At 49.6% G+C, this 21,236-nt stretch overlaps 2 protein-coding genes across 7 annotated transcripts in view; one reads left to right on the top strand and one right to left on the bottom strand.

The window, feature by feature from the left end:
• LOC308464206 (craniofacial development protein 2-like) overlaps positions 1-21,236 on the top strand; it is a gene marked incomplete at its 3' end in the record, with an annotated part of 461,435 nt that overhangs the window by 262,682 nt on the left and 177,517 nt on the right. The window lies entirely within an intron of this gene.
• The window catches only part of TACC1 (transforming acidic coiled-coil containing protein 1), a 90,319-nt gene that overhangs the window by 45,138 nt on the left and 23,945 nt on the right, over positions 1-21,236 (bottom strand). For 2 of the 6 annotated variants that reach the window (XM_080982345.1, XM_080982344.1), the window contains one exon: positions 7,228-7,343. Coding sequence is in view for 4 of the 6 variants with exons in the window: in XM_080982344.1 (XP_080838470.1) it covers positions 7,228-7,343 (116 nt within the window). In the remaining 2 variants the exon portion in view is untranslated. Of the gene's footprint in view, positions 1-7,227; positions 7,344-8,956; positions 9,183-9,874; positions 10,121-21,236 lie in introns of those variants that run through there. The other 4 variants (XM_080982341.1, XM_080982343.1, XM_080982342.1 and 1 more) reach the window with 4 other exon arrangements.

The raw sequence follows: 21,236 nt of genomic DNA, 5'->3' as shown, positions 1-21,236 counted from the left end.
TGGCACAAGCAGAACTCATACTGCAGCAGCGGGGCTGCATCCGGCCACGCCGTCCCACACCCTGTGAGGAAGCAGAGGCAGGCAGTGATGGGGCTGAGCTGCTTGGCGTTGCTCTGGGGGCTGGAGCGGCAGCCGCGGGCAACACCTTGAACCGGAGGAGGGCAGAGGCAGCAGGAGCTGCAGGGGGTGGGGGTTGCTGCTGCAGCAGTGGCGGAGGGACCCAGTGCTGGGAGGTGCGGCGACAACCCTTGCCCACTCGCTTGCAGCCCAGCCCAGCCTTCCCTCACTCAGTGCTGGCACCACTGGGCATCTTTTCCCTCGCCCTGACAGCAGGACACAGTGAGCGGGGCAGAGGGCAGCTGAGAGGGCGACAAGGGGAAGCTTTGAATTCTCAGGTGGTGCGAGCGGTGCAGGTGGGGGGGGCTGTTCTTCCCTTGCCCTGATGGTTACTACTGTCGGTTACAACCACCGGCGCATGACACTCAAAACAGAAGTGTGGCACTCAAAACAAAGCATGTTCGGCTTCTGAAAAAAGTTCACAAATTTATTTCCGGTTTGCAGCATTTGGGTTCCAAGTTGTTCGACTACTAAGGCGTTCGAGAACCAAGGTACCACTCTATCTTGGGGGCTGAATGTAAGCAGCAAGAGGCCCACTGAATTACAGAAGGCTCCCAGCTGCTGGTGCTGGGAGTTCATTTGAAGTTCATTGCACTTCAAGGACTGCAGGCATGCTGACTGAGATGGGGGGGGGGTCCTCTCATTTGGTGGAATCTGTGGCTGGAGGGGAGAGAACAAGCGACTAGGACTCCCAAGTGGGAGAACACCACCTCTGCATGCAGAAGGGGTCCAGGCTCAACCCCCAGCCTTGCCATAAAAAAGGAGCAGGTAATGTGGATGAGGTAATGAGAGTGATCGATTGGAAGGGACCCCAAGGGGCATCTAGTCCCACCCCATGCAATGCAGGAATCTCAACACACAGTCTTCTGTCCAATTTGAAACCAGACCAGACCCTGTTTAGCTTTGCAAATGTGCTAGCAGTTTTGTTGCTGCACCATGCGTCCTGGGTGGGTGACATGGGTGACCACAGCCAGAGATCCTGAGAGGTAGCTATGTTTGTAAATTAGTGATCTATGCACACATACACACCATGCAGAGAAGGGAATCCTGCCATGTCTGCCTGCTAAATTCTCCCAATTGCATGGAGAAACAAAGACTTGCAATTATTCTGAATCAGCAGGTACACAAAAATTATATAGATCACTTCTGAACATGGTGGTTTCAGAGAAAACACACAGTTGCCTTGCCAGCCTGAAAGTGGGCAGCTTTGGAGACCTGTGTGCTGGAAAGCTGTGCAGGGTTCCATTTATGGAGAATCTCATCTTTCTTCTTTTAAAATGAAGTTTCTGGTCCTTATGGAATGAGCCCAAACCAACCTGCTTGTGCTCAGGTGTAGGGAATCATTGGCACTCCAGACATTGCTCAGCTACAACTCCCACCATCCCTGACCATTGGTCCTGCTTACTGGGACTGATGGGAGTTGTGGTTCAGCACCAAAGGTCCCCCAGCTTAGCACCGGGATCAGCCAAATTAAAGTGGCAGGGCAGAGGCATCAAAAGAGAAAAATGTGTGGCAGTGGGGTTGCCCCTCCACTTAGGAGTGTGGCTGCTTGAAGGCCTCACATACAACAGGTGCATAAGAGAAAACCCTTTAATCGCTGTGGAATGGCACCTCTGTTATTTAGCCACTGTGTGTTAAATGAAACAGATACCCTAGTTAGTACATTTTATTTGTATTTTTACAGCTCCCTACCTCTTTGGCAGCAGGTCGCTTGCACAAACGGCATGTGCTACCTGCAGAAAACATGCTTCTCTTGGCCTTCTGGGAATCTAGCAAAGCCATTCAGGTCAAGAGAATTTCAATGGATGTATTAGTCAAGCTCCAGCAGAAATAGAGGCTGCCAGGCCTCATAGCAGCAATCAAAAGTACAGTACCCAAAACTATTTGCATGCCATGCATCTGTCCATTTGCAGAATACAGGGCTAAGGGAAAACATTTGGGCGTCCAAGGTAGCAAATCCTCCCCACTTCTGGCACCACCAGTGGCGTAGCGTGGGGGGTGCAGGGGGGGCCGGCCGCACCGGGCGCAACATCTAGGGGTTAGGGTTAGGGGGCGCAAATCCACGGGTTAGGGGGCGCAAATTACTTGCCTTGCCCCAGGTGCTGACAACCCACGCTACGCCACTGGGCACCACCCATCCAAAATATCTTTTGCAAGCCCTGTTGAAAGAAATGGGTGTGTGTGTGTAAACTGTCAAAATCTGGAATAAATTGCTGAACATAATTTCCTTGGAATCTCAATTTCCTTTCTCTTTATAAATAACAATGTATTTTGCAGCTGCAGAGAAATTCTGAACTTGCATAGGTTGCTACATCTGTGTAAAACCAAAGACCAAATAAAACCTTTTGCAGGCGTTTTCAGGGCTCCTTCTATCCTGAGCACCTCTATAGATCCTCTGTCTGCCTTCCTCCCTCCGTCTCCCAGCAATACTGTGAATTATCCAAACCAGAACCTTGCAATGGGGATCACTTGTGCAGAAGCACACAAACTCCCTTCATTGACACAATTTGTTCCAAGCACATACTTTGGGAGGAGGATTGAGGATTTGCTGAGAAGGGCACCATTGTGTGATGTTTGGCCAGCCTCAAATACCATTGCTTTAATAGGTGGAGCCTGACTGGATAATTCTGAAAGTCAGTCTACTGTGATCTCCAAACTGGCAGGCACAGTTCACCCAGCAAGCAGGTCTTGTGCAATGGAGTGGAGAGGAAGGAGGAACTGCTGCACCCTTGAACGGCTAAATTCCTCCTTTCAGAGATGAGCTCTTGAACCTATTCACAGTGCCAAGGCTCAACCTGCTGTGATATAAGCAGTAAGAAGAAGTGCAGCTAAGGACAGGAAAAGATGGATCCATAGATCCCATGATTTGCCTATGAAGGTGAAATCAGGCCCCTACTTAGAGGTTTCTAAAAGTATGCATGGCTTGGAAACAGCAGAGACACATTTTCCTCCCTCTTGCGTAACACTAGGACACAAGGGAGGTTCAGGACAGGCAGAAGGAAGGCCTTCTTCACACAGCACCCAACTGAACTCTGGGATTCTCTGCTACAAGAGGCAGTGATGGCCTCCAGCTTGAAACAGCTTTGAGAAGCAGATGAGATGGAGGCTGCAAGTTATGATGGCAGTATGCCAAAGCAGAGAGGTGGGGCTGTAGTTGCCAAGCCCTGCGGGTGGGTTTCCTGCAGGCACCTCACTGGCTGCTGTGGGAAATGGGATGCTGACAAGGCAGACTCTTGGACCAACCCAGCAGGACCCTCCTTGCACTCTTACACACTCAATCAGGGAAGAGTCCAAATACTGATTCTTCTTTTTTAAAAACAACAACACATTGTGGTTTCTGTGACTTGGTGCTGAGTCAACCTCAGCTGAGAGGGAGAAACGGTTTTCTCTCTTCCTCCCAAACAGCCATTAAATCAGATCTGGCTCCAGAGAGTTTTGGGGGCGGGGAGAGAAAGGGAGGGAGGGAGACTGAGCGCCATCACTGGCCAAGACCTCCTTAACTAGCCAAGACCTTTCCTTATATGCTCAAAGAAAAAAGCAGGCTTCAGTCCAAACAACAACTCTTAGGCAGTCTATATGGTACCTACTCCTACAATGCCTAAACAAGGTCAAAAAGTCTCGCAATTCCCTCCCAAATAGCAACAACAACTCCACACCTCTCATCTCCCGTGATGGGGGCCAGTGGCTTATTCGCAGCACCCAAAGGAGGCACTGCAGTTGGACCTCATAACTTTCTTCTTCCTGGCATTTCTATCCTGCTTTTCCTCCAATGAGCTCCTCCTCATGACAACCCTGGGGGGGGGGGGTTAGGTTGACTGGTCCAATGTCACCCAGTGAGCTGAGGAGAGATTTAAACCCCCTTCTCCCAGGTTGGAGCAAAACACTTCAACCACCAACCACCAAGAATGTGTGGAGTTTTTTCCTCTCACAACAGCAGGCCTTGGCAGTTGGCTCAAGTGGGGTTTAAAAAGTACTTGTTCCAATAACATGCAATTAACTTATTATAATGTGTGAACATTTGCATCCTGCCTTACCACATGCCTTACCCAAGATGGCTAAACAACAACAGATACAAATACATATTTCTCTTCCAAAGAATGTAGGGATGGTCACTAGCTGAGATGGATGTGCACCATCCTTCCTGGCCCAGCACAGCCAGCTGTCAACCAAACAGAGCTGAAAGACAGCCTTCCCAGGAGCAGGACTTTGGATATCAGCCACTCTGTCAACTCAACAAAATTCAGTGTCCGCTGCACACGACCCAGTAGCAGCCCTAGACAAGCCACATTTTCTCAGTCCCAATACAATGCAGGTGCGATAATACTGGCCCATCTTGCAACATTAAGCACAGTATTAAGATAATGCACCGGGGGGTGGGGGGGGTGAATGCTTTAGGTGAAATGCTGGATAAAAACAAAGTATTGCTATCAGGCTGCAGCCATGAGAACCAGTAACTTTCTTCTGCTTTTGAAAGAAGTTCTGAAGTTCCCAGGAACGCAAATTCTTCCAGAAATAGCAGGTTGCCCCTAGAATTCTGCAGGCACAGAATAAGGCAAAGGCTAATGGCCACACTGGCTATCTTTTACCTCCAAGGTCTGAAGCAAAATGGCTCTGAATGCTGAGCTTAGGTTGAGAATCGTAAGTTGCTGCTAGACTCAGATCTGGCATATGGGCTTCCCACAGGCATCTGGTTCCCCCACCCCAGCCCATCCTGAGAACAGGATGTTAGACTAGGTGGGCTCTTCCAAATATAGCCCTTTTAAAAAGCACAGGATTTGCAAGCTGCAATACATCAAAACACCCACTGGCTAAATATCGCTGCAGGCAGAGTAAACCAGGTCACCTACATTTCTTTGGGCACTAACCAAGAGTTTTCAGATGGGGACAGTGGGATGCCCTGAAATGTCCTTCTCCTCCCACCCCATTGCCCATCAGTAGAAACTGCAGCAAGTGGCCTCTTTCCTCTCTCCCTTGGCAGAGATGCATATGCCATGAAACCAGGCAGCTTCTCTACCAGGCTGCCTCTCTCAATACATTTGCTGGAAGGATGTCAGAGGATCAAAGCACCCTCAACGGCCACAAGAAGCCTTTTCAAAAGGGGTGGAATTAAGCAATGAGAACCTTGCAGGCAGGAAGTGTCACTTCCTCAGGGGGGAAAAAGGATTGTGGTGTTGCAGAGAGCAGTGGGGAGTCCAGGAGGAAGTAGAGAAATGTCAGTGAGGCATGAGAGAACAATGGAAAGATACTAGGCGCTCACAACAATAATGGGAGTGCAACTGCCACAACCAAGGGGAAGTCCCTGGCCATTTTGTGAGACACAAAAATCTCTTTTTAACATTAGCAGCGTCACCAATAAGGATTAAAGCTGCCCCAGAGCTAAGGTAAAGAGCTATCATGTTCCAGACTGCTGCAGCATCCATATTCAGGATGCACCTGGAACACGCAGAAGGCGCAGCACGGCTAGACTATTTGGGGGAAGGCTACATTGAGAGGGGGCAACTGTTTCACCTGGCTAAAAGATTGGTGCACGTTGCAGGATCCGGACCTCCTGGACCTAGAAGGTTTTGACAACCGCTGGGGATGGCACGCCTACCTGATATATGGAAAGGCGAAAATTCATAAAAAAATTACCAACCATATAATAAGAAAATCACTCTTTGCTGTATGGGAAAAATATAAAGACCTGATGGAGCCTAAAGTCCCGTGGTGGACTTCTCCAATAGAGGCCGTAGCAGTAAAACGGAAAAATACTCAGGAAAGCTGGCCAACATATAAAACACTTCTAAAAAATGAAGATAACCAAATAAAATTAAAAAACTTTGAGGAAATGAGAGAACACATCTCAGACTGGTTCCAATACCATCAGTTATTTGAAAAATTTAAATCTGACAAACAAAAGGGGTTCTCAACAGAAATTTCCCGATTCGAATCTGATCTTATAAATTCTAAAAGAAAAACTCTTTCCAAAATGTATCGACTCCTCCTTGACTGTCCAGGAGGAGGTAACAGTGGCAATGGTGAGGTGGTCCCAGGATTTTGGCCATTCAATAACCATGGCCCAATGGGAAAATTTATGGAAGATCAATTGGAAATTCACAAATTGTTATGAATGAACTGTTACAAATTCTAACTCACAATAGCAAAAAAGTGTTTCTTCCACTTTCCAGCATGGGCAGATCAAAGCAGATGCAATGATTTTTTGCCTTCTAGAGCTCAGCTGCCAGGCTTCTCTGCCTGAGCTTCCCACCTCATGGTCACAGGGTTCAGCCCCCCGAGCCCAAAACTGGTCCCAATAGACTATGGGGAGGGGGAAGCAAAGAGCTGCCTTTCCAAGAGCTGCACCTTGAAGATGCTAGGAGCCTTTGCACTATTCCAGGCCAAGGCTCTGGAACTGCATGCTGCTGAGGAACTCCTGGAGGGGAAGAGTTTTAGTTGGTTACAGCAAAAAGAAAATAGAAAAAAAAATCAATGAAAGGTGCCTCCAAGAATGCTTACTATTTTCAGGTGGGATTCACGTAACAGCAAATTCAGGTTGTGAAACAGAAGCTGATTAAGAGATCTTGTGCAACAAACCCACTTCCCCAACAGATCAGAAAAGTGACAGAAGAACACATTAGGAAGTGCAAGATAGCACTTGCTTGGACACAAACCTTCCCGCAAGCAAATCAGAATGAAGGCCCAATAAGCAGGTCATCTTGAAGCATCCGAAGATGTTCATTCTAACAGAAGCCTGCTCAGTGGCGGAGCATCTCACCTCTAGAAGCTATCATAGCAGGTTGCCTTAAGAGACTTCAGGGAGACCCCTGAGAAATGACACCCTTCCCTCAGACGGCACACAACCCAGAGGGACTGAGGGGTGGCCATCACCTATTTATAGAAACTGACAGACACAAACCAAGATGCTGATGCACAATTGTTGTCTGCTAGACATGGCTGCAGCCAAGCATCCTGTTTCCCAAAGCAGCCAAACAGAGATGATCTGCAACCTTGGTCTTCACAGAGGGGTCTGAAAGACCATCAAGTCTGCCTGCACAAGAGGCACCTGTGCATCAAACGGCATCTTCTAACTCCATTGAAAAGGTGCAAAAAGGAACCTCCATGCCTCTTTACCTTGGGGCTCAGTCTCAGGCTCCAACAGGTGCAGGGATGGTTCCTCCAGCTCCTTTCCCAGCGAGCGGACTGGGGTCTCTGCCTCAGGAGTCCCAAAATGGCCTTCTGAATCTGAACTGCAGACAAGGAGAGGGAAGAGAAGGACAAATTAGCCACTCCTCCCAGCCCAGCTCTGAACATCTTCTCAAGTAGGGTTTCAACAAACCTTCCCGGCCATTGCCAGGCACTCAGAATTTCTCTTACTGAGACTTCTGATGAATCAGACAAAATACCGTCTATGTCATGGCCAAACGATGCACAATGTCATTATGAGTTTTGCAGTTAACAGACACATGTTCTTAAAAGGCAAACAGCCAGTAGGGTTTGCACAGGGAGAAAACTCACCAATGGTGCCCATGGGGGATCCACTCACTCACATGGTGGTATTGGGGGGCTTCAATATCCAAGCCGAGGTGGCCAAAATGAGCTGGCTCAGGACTTCATGGCGTCCCTGACAGCCATGGGGCTGTCTCAGCACATGCATGCTCCAACACACATAGCAGAGCATCCCCACCATGGCAGGGGTTGGGAAGCTTTTTCAGTCCAAAGGCCACATTTCCTTCTGAGTAACCTTGTGAGGGCCACATGCCAGTGGCCAGCAGGGCCAGAGGCAAAAGTGGGAGGAGCAATGAATGCAAACTTCGTACAGGCAAAAAGAGTCCCTGGTCAAGCCAGTGAGGGGTGCTTCCTGAGGAGAGGCCAAGGACCAGGTGGAGAAGACTGGAGGGTCAAATTTAGCCCCTGGGATCAAGGTTCCCCAACCCTTCCCCATGGTTTATTGCCTATGTCTAGTACTTGAAGCATAACTGTCTCTGCATATGGAGGTTCAGGGAGGAATTCAATATTGCAGAGTGTTGATCAGGGCAAATATTTCTGCTGGCCTCTCTTCCACCCGTGCACGCTTCTGGGGTTCTCTGGCCTCCCCAGAGCCAATTTTAGGGAGCGCAGGGGATGCATGTGGGGTGAAGACCCCTTGAGCAAGCAGAAGTCCTTGCTCAGGCTTCTGCTGATGGGACCCTTTCTCCATAACACAGAGCTAATAGCTGTTGAAGCAGACCACAGATGGGGAACCTGCAACCCTCCAGATGTTCTTGGACTCCACCTCCCATCAGCTCCAGTCAGCATAGCCAAATACGTTGGGAGTTGCGGCCCAACAAAGTCTGGAGGACCCCAAGTTCTCCATCCCTGCCCTGGTTGCTCATCTAGTTTCACTGGGCAGCGATTCTGAGCAGGAGGGTTCAGGGCAACCCTCCAAATCAGAGAGCCAGCAAGCCCCACTGCTGCCTCAGAGGGCCAGATTCAGCCCTAGGGCTGCCACTTGCTAACCCGTAACAGAAAACAGGATAGGAAACTGTAGTTCTGCAACTGCTTGGGGGTCACTCTGCAGGGAGTTGCAAACTAGGCATGACTCCCTGGTCAGTGGCCCCCAGCAAACTGGGAGAGGGCTGCATTTCACAGTATTAATTCATCATACATTAAGAAGTAAAGCAAAACCCAAGACCCAGTTTTTGTGCCAGGGCTCAGGCATGGAAATTGTGAAACCGTGATAAAGAATTTGGCCTTAAAAGCATGTGTCAAGTGCCTTCGCTCTCCAGAGCAAGCACTAGCAACCCCAACAGAAATCTGGGATAGAGAGGGAGGGAGGTGGTTCACACCCTGCCTATGGAATGTCACTCAGGCAGACTCCCACCTTGCCTCATTGCTGGATGAATTGAGGCTGCTGCTTCACCTGCTTATAGGTAGGACTTTGGCTGAGCCTCGCTTTGTAAGGCTGTCCTCCCACAACCAGTTTTCTACAGCAGCATACAGCCCAGGGAGTGCCTCTGAGCATGTGTTAGAAGCATCTGGTATTAGAAGTAAGAACATTTACCTCCAAGAGATGAAGTGAGGTCCAGGGAGAGTTAAGCCCTGCAGTTACTTCCTGGAAATTAATGCTGCCAAAAAAGTTTGACCTAGAAACCCTGACCTCTCTGAAATCTCCCTGAGAAGCAGCACCAAATGCGGAGAGCATTCCTCTTATCACAGAGTAGTCACAGAACGCAGGCCTGAGAACCGGCTGCAAGGGGAGAAGGGGGCTCACCTATGGAGCCCCGAATACAACCGCTACGGTAAGTAAAGACATTTTGCCTTTACTCAGAGACACATCTCCACTGGGTATTTCTCTTCCAGGCACAGTAAAGATAGTCAAAAAGTGGTGGAAGGACTAAGACCCAGCTTCTTTGAACACTTCATTCAAGAAACAAAATAGGCATCTAGCACGGTTTTAGCAGCGCATACGCTGTGGATGGATGTGGCAATCAGGTCTAAAACAGAGGTTTGCTCCTCAAGGATGCCCGATCTGGGCTAATTCACACACGCACCCAGCATGGCAGAGGATGCCCTGCACATGAAGATGGGCCTTCCCACCGAGGCCGTTCCGACGTGCATTTGCCGATCCCCGCGGCCGGTCTGGCCCCCGGCGCCACGGGGAAGCCCGGCCTGGGCAGAGCGGCGCCGGGGACCCACGAGGCGCCCCTCCGGCGCGCAGCCCGCCCGCCCGCGCCCCGAGCTGCGCCCGGCGCGTCTCGTGTGAAACGGCCCCGTCGAACCCCGAGGGCGCCCGCCTTGCCTGAGACTCAGCGACTTGGTGTCCGCCTGCGCGTCCTCGTCGTCGTCCTCGGGCTGCCCCTGCCCGTCCGCCCCGGCGAGGCCGTCCTGCTCGGGCCCCGCCGCGCCGCCGCCGCCGCCGCGCACGGCCGACCACGTCCACTTGGCCCACTGCACGGGCGACAGCAGCTGCCACGACGAGCTGAACGCCATGGGGACGAGGCTGCCTTCAAAATGGAGGGGCGGCCCAGAGGCGCCGGCAGGAAGGCGCGGATCCGGCGCCGACGGGCTCCGGCGTGAGCGCGGCTTTCCGCTTCTGCGCGCCGCCTCCGCCCGGCTCGCCGCCTCCCTCCCTCGCTCGCCGCCGCCGCCGCCGCCGGGATCGGGCCCAGGAGCCGCGCCAGAGGAGCCTCCGCGGACCGGCCGCGCTCGCTCAGCCCATTGCCGCGCCCGCTCCGGGCGCCCCAGCGCGGACTCGCCGCCGCCGCCGCGCGGGAGGAGCGCGCCCAATTCGGAGCAGAAGCCGCCCGAGCGCCGCCCCGGCGAGCTCGCCCCGCCTGCCCGCGCACGGCCGCTTCGCACGTTACGCTCGGCCATCCAGCGGGCCCGGGGAGGAAGACGGGCACGTGCCCCGAACCCGCCACGTCTGGCGGGGCTGCGGAGGCGCATTCACGAGGGAGCAGCACGGGCTGCGGGCTGGTCGCCGGGAGAGGAAAGGAGTCGCCATCAGCCGCACCGGCGCCACGGAGACGGAGAGGCAGGGCCGGAGACAAGCAGACGAGCGCAGCTCCCGGAGCACGCACGAATATCTTGGGCACCCCCAAATTGGTCTGCTCGATTTTGTGCCCCCTCAGTTCGGCACCGTGTGCGGAGGAACTTCCCACACCACCCTAAATCCAGGGCTGCCTGGAGACAGTCAGTCAGGCCCGGCATCCGCACCACTGGCAGGAAGCAGAGCGAAGAAACGCCCGGGTGCGTCTGCAGCAGCACAACTGCAGCAAAGCATGTCTCTCATGCGTCTCTGCAGCCACAGCAGGCGCTGCAACCTCCCAACAGCTTGACTTGACCTCCCTTGTCTCCAATGGAGACAGACAGATGCCAACCAACCAGCCTTGCAGGATCAGACCAAAGGCCTTTCCAGACCAGCACTCTGTCCAGCCAGATGCCCCTGGGAACAGTGCCAGATTACCAAATAGTATTGGTAAATTTACCAATTTACCAAATCAAAATAATATTGATTTGATCTTGGGGGGAAATTACATTGAAGCTTTCTTAGTTCAATGTTATCCCACTGGGCGGGGGGCAAGATTTCAACTGTCATGGGGTCTCCACAGGGTTTAATCCAGCACTGCCTGGGAACTCTGCAAGCAGGACCTGAGCACAACTTGGTTGCCATTCCCAGTAACTTGGTCCACAGAGGTGTTCTGAGTCCTGCAGTCCAGGTAGTGGCTAATGTCCTGGCTCTGGCAACTGATTTGATACAAATGCTGACATCCTCTCTCCTGCGATGTGACATCTGAAGCCACAACCTCACCTTCTCAGGGCTAAGCAACTACAAAAGAAAGTGTCAGCAGCACACTGCTTGACTTTAGGGAAATGCATAACTGGAACAGCTCTTTTGGAGGGGCAAAACAGCACCACGGATTGCTCCACTGAGCACAACACCTGCGCACAAAACCAGGCTCTCAAAACATGTCACAAAACAATCACATTCCTCAGCCCCCACATGCAACCTGCTAACATTCTGATTGTAGGATAATCTTACATAAGAAAAACTACCATGTTGGGAAGAGGGTGGATAAGGAAGAGGAGGAAAGCAAACTTCTTCTCTCATAATTCTAGAGCCTGGGGTCATCCAGTGAAGAAGAGATATTGGGAGATTCTGGGTGGACAAAAGGAAGTGCTTCTTCACACAGCATCTAGTGAAACAAGGAGTGAGGAACCTCTAGCCCGCATGCTGGATGTGGCTTAGCATGTGCTCCAGTTTGACCCACAAGGCTGTTTTCCCAGAGCCATACCTGTGTGACATCAGATGTAGGGAACTCAATTGCACAGCTAATCCCTGCAGAAAGCAGGCTTGAAGTCACTGCACCCACCTGTCACATTTGGCCTGCACTTGGTAGAGGAGAGATGGACAGGTCTGGTTCCCCATCCAAATTAAAGTATGGAATTTGTTGCCATAAAATATGGGATTACACACCAACCAAGATGTATTTAGAAGGGGATTAGAGAAATTTGTGGAAGATATGGCTATCAACAGCTGCCAGCCATGAGGGCTACATATTATCTGCAATATCAGCAACCTTAGGCCCCTGAATATGGGTTGTTGATGGATCAGCAGCAGGGAAGGCTATTGCCCTTGGGCCCAGGCCTGTAAGCTCCCCAGAGGTAACAGGCTGGATGCAGCAGGATTCTTACATTCTTAGCCAATTCTGCCTGATCTAGATAAGACAGCCTTCACTTGTATTTTCCTTCATCATATGCCTGAGTTATTTACATTCTTGACTTTTTACCTCTCCCCCACACTCAGGGCAATGCCCTTCCTTATTTGGCTTCTGTGTGTGTGCACGTGTGTGTGTGCACGTGTGTGCACGTGTGTGTGTGCACGCGTGTGCACACACACAGGCATGTTTTCTTGCTTTGCAACTGTTTGTCACTGATGGTGAAATTAAGCAGTCAGTATTGCCATTTCTTTTTGAATTATGGTGCTGGAGGAGACTCTTGAGAGTCCCATAGACTGCAAGAAGGTCAAACCTATCCATTCTGAAGGAAATCAGCCCTGAGTGCTCCCTGGAAGGACAGATCCTGAAGCTGAGGCTCCAAGACTTTGGCCACCTCATGAGAAGAGAAGACTCCCTGGAAAAGACCCTGATGTTGGGAAAGATGGAGGGCACAAGGAGAAGGGGACAACAGAGGATGAGATGGTTGGACAGTGTTCTCGGAGCTACCAGCATGAGTTTGACCAAACTGTGGGAGGCAGTGGAAGACAGGAGTGCCTGGGGTGCTCTGGTCCATGGGGTCACGAAGAGTCAGACACGATTAAACGATTAAACAACAACAACAACAACAACAACAACAACAACATTGCATTTCTGATATCTACTAGATGTATTGCATGGGTTTTCATATGCATTTAAAACATAGCAACACACACACACACACACACACACACACACACCTTCAATAAGACATAAAATCCAAGCCAGTACATATATATTGAAAAATCACAAAACCAGAGCTAAAATTCTTCATAGGAGCTAAAAACAGCAACTAAGACCCAACAAGTAAAAAACAGAAGAGCTGAAACCTCCAACCATAAAACAGGAAGAACTGAAAAAATTACCTTGTCCTGATTCTGGGGAGAGAACAACATGGGCGCTGAGGGATCTTTCTCAGGGAAAGCATTCAGAGCACATGGGGTGGTGCTGGTAAAAAAACGGCGAAGGCACTGACTCTCACAACTCAACTCTAGACTTCCTATGGCAGGGGCACTCTGACGACAGCCTCTGGGAGAAGGGACCCAGCTGTAAGGGGTGTGTGACAAACCTTTTCCAGTCAAAGGGGCACCTTCCCTTCTTGGGAACCCTCTGGGGAACACAGGCCACTGGAGGGCAGAGCCAGAGGCAGAAGTGGATGAGCAATGAATACACATTTTGGATACATAAAAGTTTGGACCTATAAAGCCTTTAATGGCTCAGGATCACGATACATCAAGGACCGCCTCTCTCCATATGAACTGATCCAGACTCTGCAATCATAATGTGAGGCCTTTCTTTGAGTGCCTTCTCCACGAGAGGTCCGGAAGGTGGCAACAGGAGAATGGGCCTATTCTGTGGTGGCTCCATGTTTGTGGGATGCCCTCCTCAGGGAGGCTTGCCTGGTGCCTTCATGATACACCTTTAGGCACCAGGCAAAAATGTTCCTCTATAACCAGGCCTTTGGCTGATTAACATTCTATGGCCTTTTGAATGTGTTTGTTGGAGAGGGGCTTACTGGTTTGTTTTGTTCTAATAATAATACATTTTGCTTTTGTACAATAGGATTGTTTCTACACACTCACACACACCTCTCTCCTCCACGGAGGTAGAAAGGAGTTCTTAATGGAATTCTTTTTTAAAAAAAATAATATTTATTAGTAGTTTCAGAATTATAGAAAATAAAGAAAAAACAAAAAACAACACAATAATACATAAAAAAGAAGAAAAAACGCAGACAGCAAAAAGATAAAAAGAAGAAAGGAAGAAAAAAAAAAGAAAAAAAAATCCCAAATTACATATCTATAACTTCCATTTGCTTGTTTCCTTGACCTCCTCACACCTCCCTTCTTGCATTCTAGTTCAATTAGTTATTTCAGCAAATTCTTTCCATCTTTCTCAATTTTTGTTACAAAATTTATCTTAACAATTTAACCTAATAATTAGCTCAACAAATCCTTTCCATCTTTCCCCATATTCTGTTATTCAAATTACCTTAGTTTATTTAACCTTATCTTACCCTAAAATACCTTAAAGCTTAAATCTTAGTTTTCAAATATACATAACTCCTGATATCATTTCTGCTAGAGTCATAGTTTCATTCCAACATTTTCCCTAATATTCATTAATTTTAAGCTAATTCCCTAAATAGAAAGTTTTTATTTGTAATTTTTTTCCAGTCTTCATCCAACGTCTCTTCTTCCTGGTCTCGGATCGTGTCAGTCCTTACTGTCTATTCCATCTAGTCCATCAACCTGGAAGCCTTACGTCTGAGGCCCTTAAGTCTTTTCCATGTCCCTTCTGCAGTTCTTCTTCTTCTTGTTTATACTTGCCCTTTTCCTTGTCTTTTGTTGGTCTCTTTCTTAATTTCTTTCCTTTCTCATTGAGGAGTAGGTCTCTGGGGAATTCCAACCCAAAATTGTCTCCATCTCCCTTCATCAAACCCGCCCATTCCCCACAGTCCCACTCCCCACAGTCATCGATATAATCCAAAAAGTATTTAAAAGCATATTTCCAGGTCTCTCCAAAGTTAGGAACCTCCTCAGCTCTAAACTCCCCCTGGCCCACTCCAACTTCAATATTCAATGACCGCGGCTTATGCTCCTGTAGGGCCTCGGGTCTCTCCATTTGTATTATTTGAGGTGCAACCGCATCCTCCTCCATTATCTTCTGCACTTGCCCAGACAGTACAGGTTCATGAGTTGGTCCCTGAATGATTTCTGTATCAATGTTCCCTGTTTGTCCACAGTTGTTAACCACAACAGTCATCAAATCCATTTTCTCATTCATCAAATCCATCTTCTCGTGCATCTGTTCCAGCAAAGCACTTGTCTTGCATAGAGCAAGCACCCAGTCTTCCTCCCAGCTCATCTTTAGTCAAGGTCAGAAGAGACTGGTCCCACGATCTTAATCTCACAGCTGTTGAGTCCTCAAGTATACTGCAGCAACAATTTAACAAGTTCCCTCTAGAGGAGACAATTTCTGTTTGTATCCATTTTTTTTAAAAGGCAAGTCCAACAAAGAAAAAATACTTTCATTTTTCAGGTATTTTCCAGATATTTTGTTTCTTTAGAATGCAAAAGGCAACATTGGAATCAGTTTGTTTCTCTTCTTTAGCTATCTGTCAAAGTATTCCATTCACAGTCGATGAACCTCTCCAACAATTTCTGTCTCTGACACCCCGTTCCCAGGTTAGAGACGGTGGAAACTTATCCTTCTTCACTCCCTCTCCTGCTAGGGTTGAACAAAGTCCCCCCCCCCCCCATTTCTCCTGCTTCCAAGGGGGTTTCAGTAATTCTGAATTACTTTGGTTAGTGGGGTAGTGGTTAGTGGGGTAGTGGTTAGTGGGGTAGAAGTGGAAGGATCATTAGGCGCGAGTGATCATGCTCTTCTGAAGTTTACTATACAGCGGAAAGGAGCAGCCAAGCATACTAGGACTCAATTTCTTGACTTTAAGAAAGCCGACTTCATAAAACTTAGGGAAGTGCTGGGTGAGATCCCATGGACAGTAATACTAAAAGGAAAGGGAGTTCATGATGGCTGGGAGTTTGTTAAGAGGGAGATAGTAAAAGCACAACGTCAGGCAATACCAATGAGACGGAAACATGGAAGGTACCTAAAGAAGCCAGGGTGGCTATCTAAAGAACTTTTAACTGAGTTAAGATTAAAAAAGGATGTGTACAAAAAATGGAAAAGGGGGGAAACCACCAAAGAAGAATTCAAGGAAATAGCCAGCACGTGTAGACACAAAGTCAGAAAAGCTAAAGCACAGAATGAACTCAGGCTTGCTAGAGAGGTTAAAAGCAACAAAAAAGGCTTTTATGGGTATGTTCGTAGCAAAAGGAAGAACAAAGAAACAGTGGGGTCACTCAGAGGAGAAGATGGTGAAATGCAAACAGGGGACACAGAAAGGGCTGAACTCCTCAATGCCTTCTTTGCCTCAGTCTTCTCCGATAAAGAAAACAATGCCCGACCTGAAGAATTTGGAGCAAATGATTCAGCAAAGGAAACACAGCCCAGAATAACTAAGGAGATAGTACAATAATACTTGGCTAGTTTAGATGTATTCAAGTCTGGAAACGATGCCTTATGAGGAACGGCTAAGGGAGCTGGGCATGTTTAGCCTGGAGAAGAGGAGGTTAAGGGGTGATATGATAGCCATGTTCAAATATACAAAAGGATGTCACATAGAGGAGGGAGAAAGGTTGTTTTCTGCTGCTCCAGAGAAGCGGACACGGAGCAATGGATCCAAACTACAAGAAAGAAGATTCCACCTAAACATTAGGAAGAACTTCCTGACAGTAAGAGCTGTTCGACAGTGGAATTTGCTGCCAAGGAGTGTGGTGGAGTCTCCTTCTTTGGAGGTCTTTAAGCAGAGGCTTGACAACCATATGTCAGGAGTGCTCTGATGGTGTTTCCTGCTTGGCAGGGGGTTGGACTCGATGGCCCTTGTGGTCTCTTCCAACTCTATGATTCTATGATTCTATGATTCTATGAATGAAGGAAATTTAGACTTTTTTAAACAGCTTTCCAGGCTTTAGCTTACAAAGTTTTCGCTTTAGTCTATATACAAAAAGCGGAAGGCGGACTTCCTGTTTTGAACCTTCCCGCTTCGATGCCAAATTGAGATATTTCTTAATCCAATTTTCCGTTTCTACTCACGGGTACTTGTTTTAAATCCAACTGTCCACAGGAAAAAGTCAGCGCTCTCCGGCAATGGCTGTGCAGCTTCACTCCGTGAAAATAGCAATCAGTTCGCAGCACCGCGCCACTCACCCCACTTCACTCCGACGCCCCAAAATGGGGTTCCCGGTGAGTAGGAGGGGCGCTCCTGGTGCCCTGCCGAACCCCACGTTCCCAGGCTTCCTCCGCCTGGAATTTCTAGCGGGTCCCCACCTTCGCCGCGGTGGGAAGACCCAGTTTCCACGGAGCCCATTCCTCCGGTTGGAGGAACTCCGCCATTCACCGATGGCGCTGACCCGGAAGTCCGGAGTTCTTAATGGAATTCAAGGACATATTTGAGCCAGGAGAAAACCCCTGATGGTGGAGGGTATGAAGCATGGCTACTGAAGGATGTGACCTGAAGAGAAAGGGAGCGTTTTTCAAACAGGTTGTTTCAAACAGTGTTACTAGAGATGTCTGCAATAAGATATATATAACATTGTTATAGATTTTTTGGGGGGTGGGACCCCCCTAAACCCTAAAAATTAATAAATGGCAGGATTTTTATTAATTGGGATATGGATTAAAGTACAAGCTGCAGAGTTGCGTTCTGGGAAGGAGGAGGAGGAAGGAAGATTGGGATCCATCTTGGGCAGGTTGGCTGCTGGCTGGCTGGGAGAGATGCCTTGGACTCCAGGGTTGCACTGCCATGGGGGACAAGCTCCTCTTGAAATGACCAAGCTGTAAGATCTGGACTCTCTCCATGCAGACGTGTAAAAAGGTGAATAAGCCATAGTTCTTAAATCTACAACAGTCTCTGCCATGTGTCAATTCTCCAAAGGAACACAGACGCGGTGAGCACCTGGAGCCCCATGGACTCTTGCTGCAGCTCAGCAGGGAGTGGGGGAGGCACCCGACTTTTGTAGCAAGACCTGTATTGGCAAGGAAACTCCTTATTCAAGGAGGGTTAAAGCTGCAGGTCCCCTGTGCCTGCTTGCTTGTCAGGACATGTTCATGCATTGAGAGGTCAAAAGATGGCCGGCAGAGAAGGCAAGACACCATGGCGGCCAACATGCCACCCAGACAAATGACACTTCCATAGAACAATGCCATCAGGATGACAAGTCTACTCCAAGGGAGTCCATTAAACTTCAGCAAAGGGAGGCTGCCTAGAAAGCAAGGGGAAGGATGGGTTCATGATAATATGCAGTTAGTAATATGCAGTAGTAATATGCAAGATTACTACTGAGTAATCTTATCCCTTCCTTCATGAGGAAGCACAGGGAGTACAACTGTAAAATGGCAGGCAGGTCCCTTCTCATCCTGCAGACTTCACTCAGCTGAACACTTCTCAAAGAGATCATAGAACTCCATAATTGTGTAGCAGGAAGGGATTCCCAAGAGTCATCTACAGCCCCTTGCAATGCAGGAAGCACAGCTCAAGCATCCCTGACAGATGGCCACCCAACTTTTGCTTGAAAAGCCCCCACCACAGCTGCCCTCCCTTTAGTTGCTACAGACTTTGGTGACCCGTCCAGCTGTGCTAGTTGCCTTTGGTGCTAATGCAATCTCTAATGCAATCTCCAGAGTACAGGCACAGCCCAAGATTCTTGCCATTATTGGAGTCCCCTTTCCCTTTGGGCATGAAGTCCATTTGAACTGCCCCCCTGGAGAAAAACCTCTCTCTCCAGCGAGCCTGGAGACCAGCCCCCCAATGGCAAGTCTGGGATGTGGGCTTATCCAAGGGCATTGTGGGGCAGCAGCAGCAGCAGCAGCAGCAGGAGAGAACACAAAGCTTGCCCTGGAGGATGCAGGCAATGACCTCTGGAGCTGCTCATGTCAATAAGGCATGCAGATGGATCGCCTATTAGAAATGGTTGCCAGGGTCGATTTTTCTGTCAGAAGAAAAGGACGGGGGGGGGGGGGAAGCATCTGTTTTAAGCAATTCTTCACACAATGATTGTTGCAAGGGAAGACAGGGAGCAATTTCCCCCTCCTATAGCCACACAGTCAGATCATCCCCCATTACAACTCTAAGGTTCATGAGGCAGAAGTTGGTGCCAATTTTCTTATAAAAGCCCCTTCCCTAGGAATAGCTTATGTGCAACTGGTTGCAACACTTGGCAATTTGGTTCGCAGCACAGGAGCCCCACGTGACCCTGCAGATAATGCTGCAAAACAGAAGGAGAGGAGCAGATGCTGCAGAGCTCAACTTTCTCCTGACTGCCAAAAGTCAGGCCGCAGAACAGCAAATTCCTTTACTTGCTAGATGAGGACCAGGAGAAGCTGCAGCCAATCTGGAGGAGGGCATTAGCAACATCCTTCAGTTGTCTGGGCAGGACATCATGTGCTGCCAAGAAGAGAGACTCCTGCCAGATGAGCAAGAAGAGAGGGCAGGCGAGGGGGGCGGCCACAAAAGACTCACAGGCATGTTCTTCCTCCAAATCCCAGGTCAGGCTAGGATTACTCTATGGCGGTGGTGGCAGACCTATGGCACGCGTGCCAGAGGGGCACTCCAGAGCCCTCACCCCAGCACAGAGCCGGCAGAAGGCAAGGGCAGCGCGTCGAGTCCTCAGCTCAACTTGTGTCTGAGTAGAAGTGCCTCGGATAGGGTGTGGGGGGTGTGCAGAATGGAGCCACAACCTCCAGGGTGCACATTTTCCCTTGGGGAGCCTCCGTTGTGGGTGGGGAGGGCATAGCGCTATGCACGCGCTCAGAAGCGCACTGCTGCGTTGGTGGGCCGCCGAGGTTTCCAAGCAGCCGCTTTCCTCCTGCTGCTGCTGCTGCGAGGTTGAGGCTTTACACACCCTGCGGTGTGGGAGCGGAGGCTTCGTGCTGCATCTGAGAGCCCCTGCACCACCAGAAGGCAGCTAGGCACTCCCCAGGTCAGCTGCCCGATCCCACTCCAACTTGCACGCAAGCAGGAGCAGGGCGGGGAAGCACGAAGCCTCGACTTCTGAGAGATTCCAGCCATGCTCCTCCACCTTCCCCAACCTCAGCAACTATTCAGCCTGGCTGCCTTCACAGGGCTGCAGGGGATCTCATGCGGAGGTGGGCACTCTTTTAAACTTCTCCCTTGAGGGGAGTGCAGCTGCGAGCCCCTCAATGGAAAGTGTGATGGAGCCTGCACCTCCCCAGCTGAGCAGCCCCGATCCAGCTCCTGTTCCTGTGCAAGCAGCAACACTGCCTAGCGGAGCAGCCCAATCCAGGAGCCGGAGCAGGAGCAGGCTGGGGGTGGCGGCGGCGGCGGCATCCCTTGCCTGCTCGCCCCAGCCCAGCCTTCTCTCACTCAGCGCCTCCGGAGCTGGAGGATGGGGTGGTTGCTGTTGTGGCAGTGGAGGGACCCAGCACTGGAGGGTAGCAGGTGCCTGCTCCCTTGCTGCTCAGCCCGCCTTCCCTCTGAAAATGGAAGTGTGGCACTCAAAACGGAAGTTATACTCAGAACAGAGCATGGGCTCTGGAAAAAGTTTGAAAACCGGAACACTCATTTCCATGTTTGAAGTGTTTGGGTTCCAAGTAGTTTGAGAACTAAGCAGTTCGAAAACCGAGGCACCACTGTGTTGCTGCGCCAACCTCCCCTGCTAAACTAAAATCTCAGTATTCAGGTTAAATTGCCGTGTTGGCACTTTGCGATAAATAAGTGGGTTTTGGGTTGCAGTTTGGGCACTCGGTCTCTAAAAGGTTCACCATCACTGCTCTATGGTAAAGGGAACACAGCCCCAGAGGATCCAGAGGGCTGCTGTGTGCTCAGAAGTGGAGCATCTGCTCTGCAGGCAGAAAGTCCCAGGTTCAATTTCAAAAGGCTTCTCCATGTATGCCTTTATTTATCTGGAGCACTTGCACCCCACTTTTCAGCCAAAGAGTCTCCCAGAGGGGCTTACTTACAAGCAGAACAAGACAGTCCTCACCCTCAGGCTTACAGTCTTAAAAAAGAACAATACACAAGGGAAAATGAACAAGGAGAGAAGAAGAAATACCCAGGCACCAATTTCTAAACCATTGTTCCTGCAATGACCAGCAATTCAGAAGGTGAAGAAAGGCCCCGTGGTGGTCAAAAAGACCCCGGGGTAGAAAAGATGTTTATGAAGTACAGGGTGAAAAAATTAAATAGGAATGACGAGCCTCAGAAATAAAGGGCATGGAAATTCACAGAATTCATTTCCCTTCCCAATTCAGGAGAGAAAGTCCATTTTTATGTACAAATACTTAATCTACATTTCCAAAAACACATAAGCAAAAATACAGCTA

This window comes from Podarcis pityusensis (genome assembly GCF_964106645.2).
Source record: "Podarcis pityusensis genome assembly, chromosome: 15".
In the NCBI taxonomy this organism is placed as follows: Eukaryota; Metazoa; Chordata; class Lepidosauria; order Squamata; family Lacertidae; genus Podarcis; species Podarcis pityusensis.
Note: the sequence above shows the minus strand (reverse complement) of the source record. Positions and strands in the feature narration are given on the sequence as shown.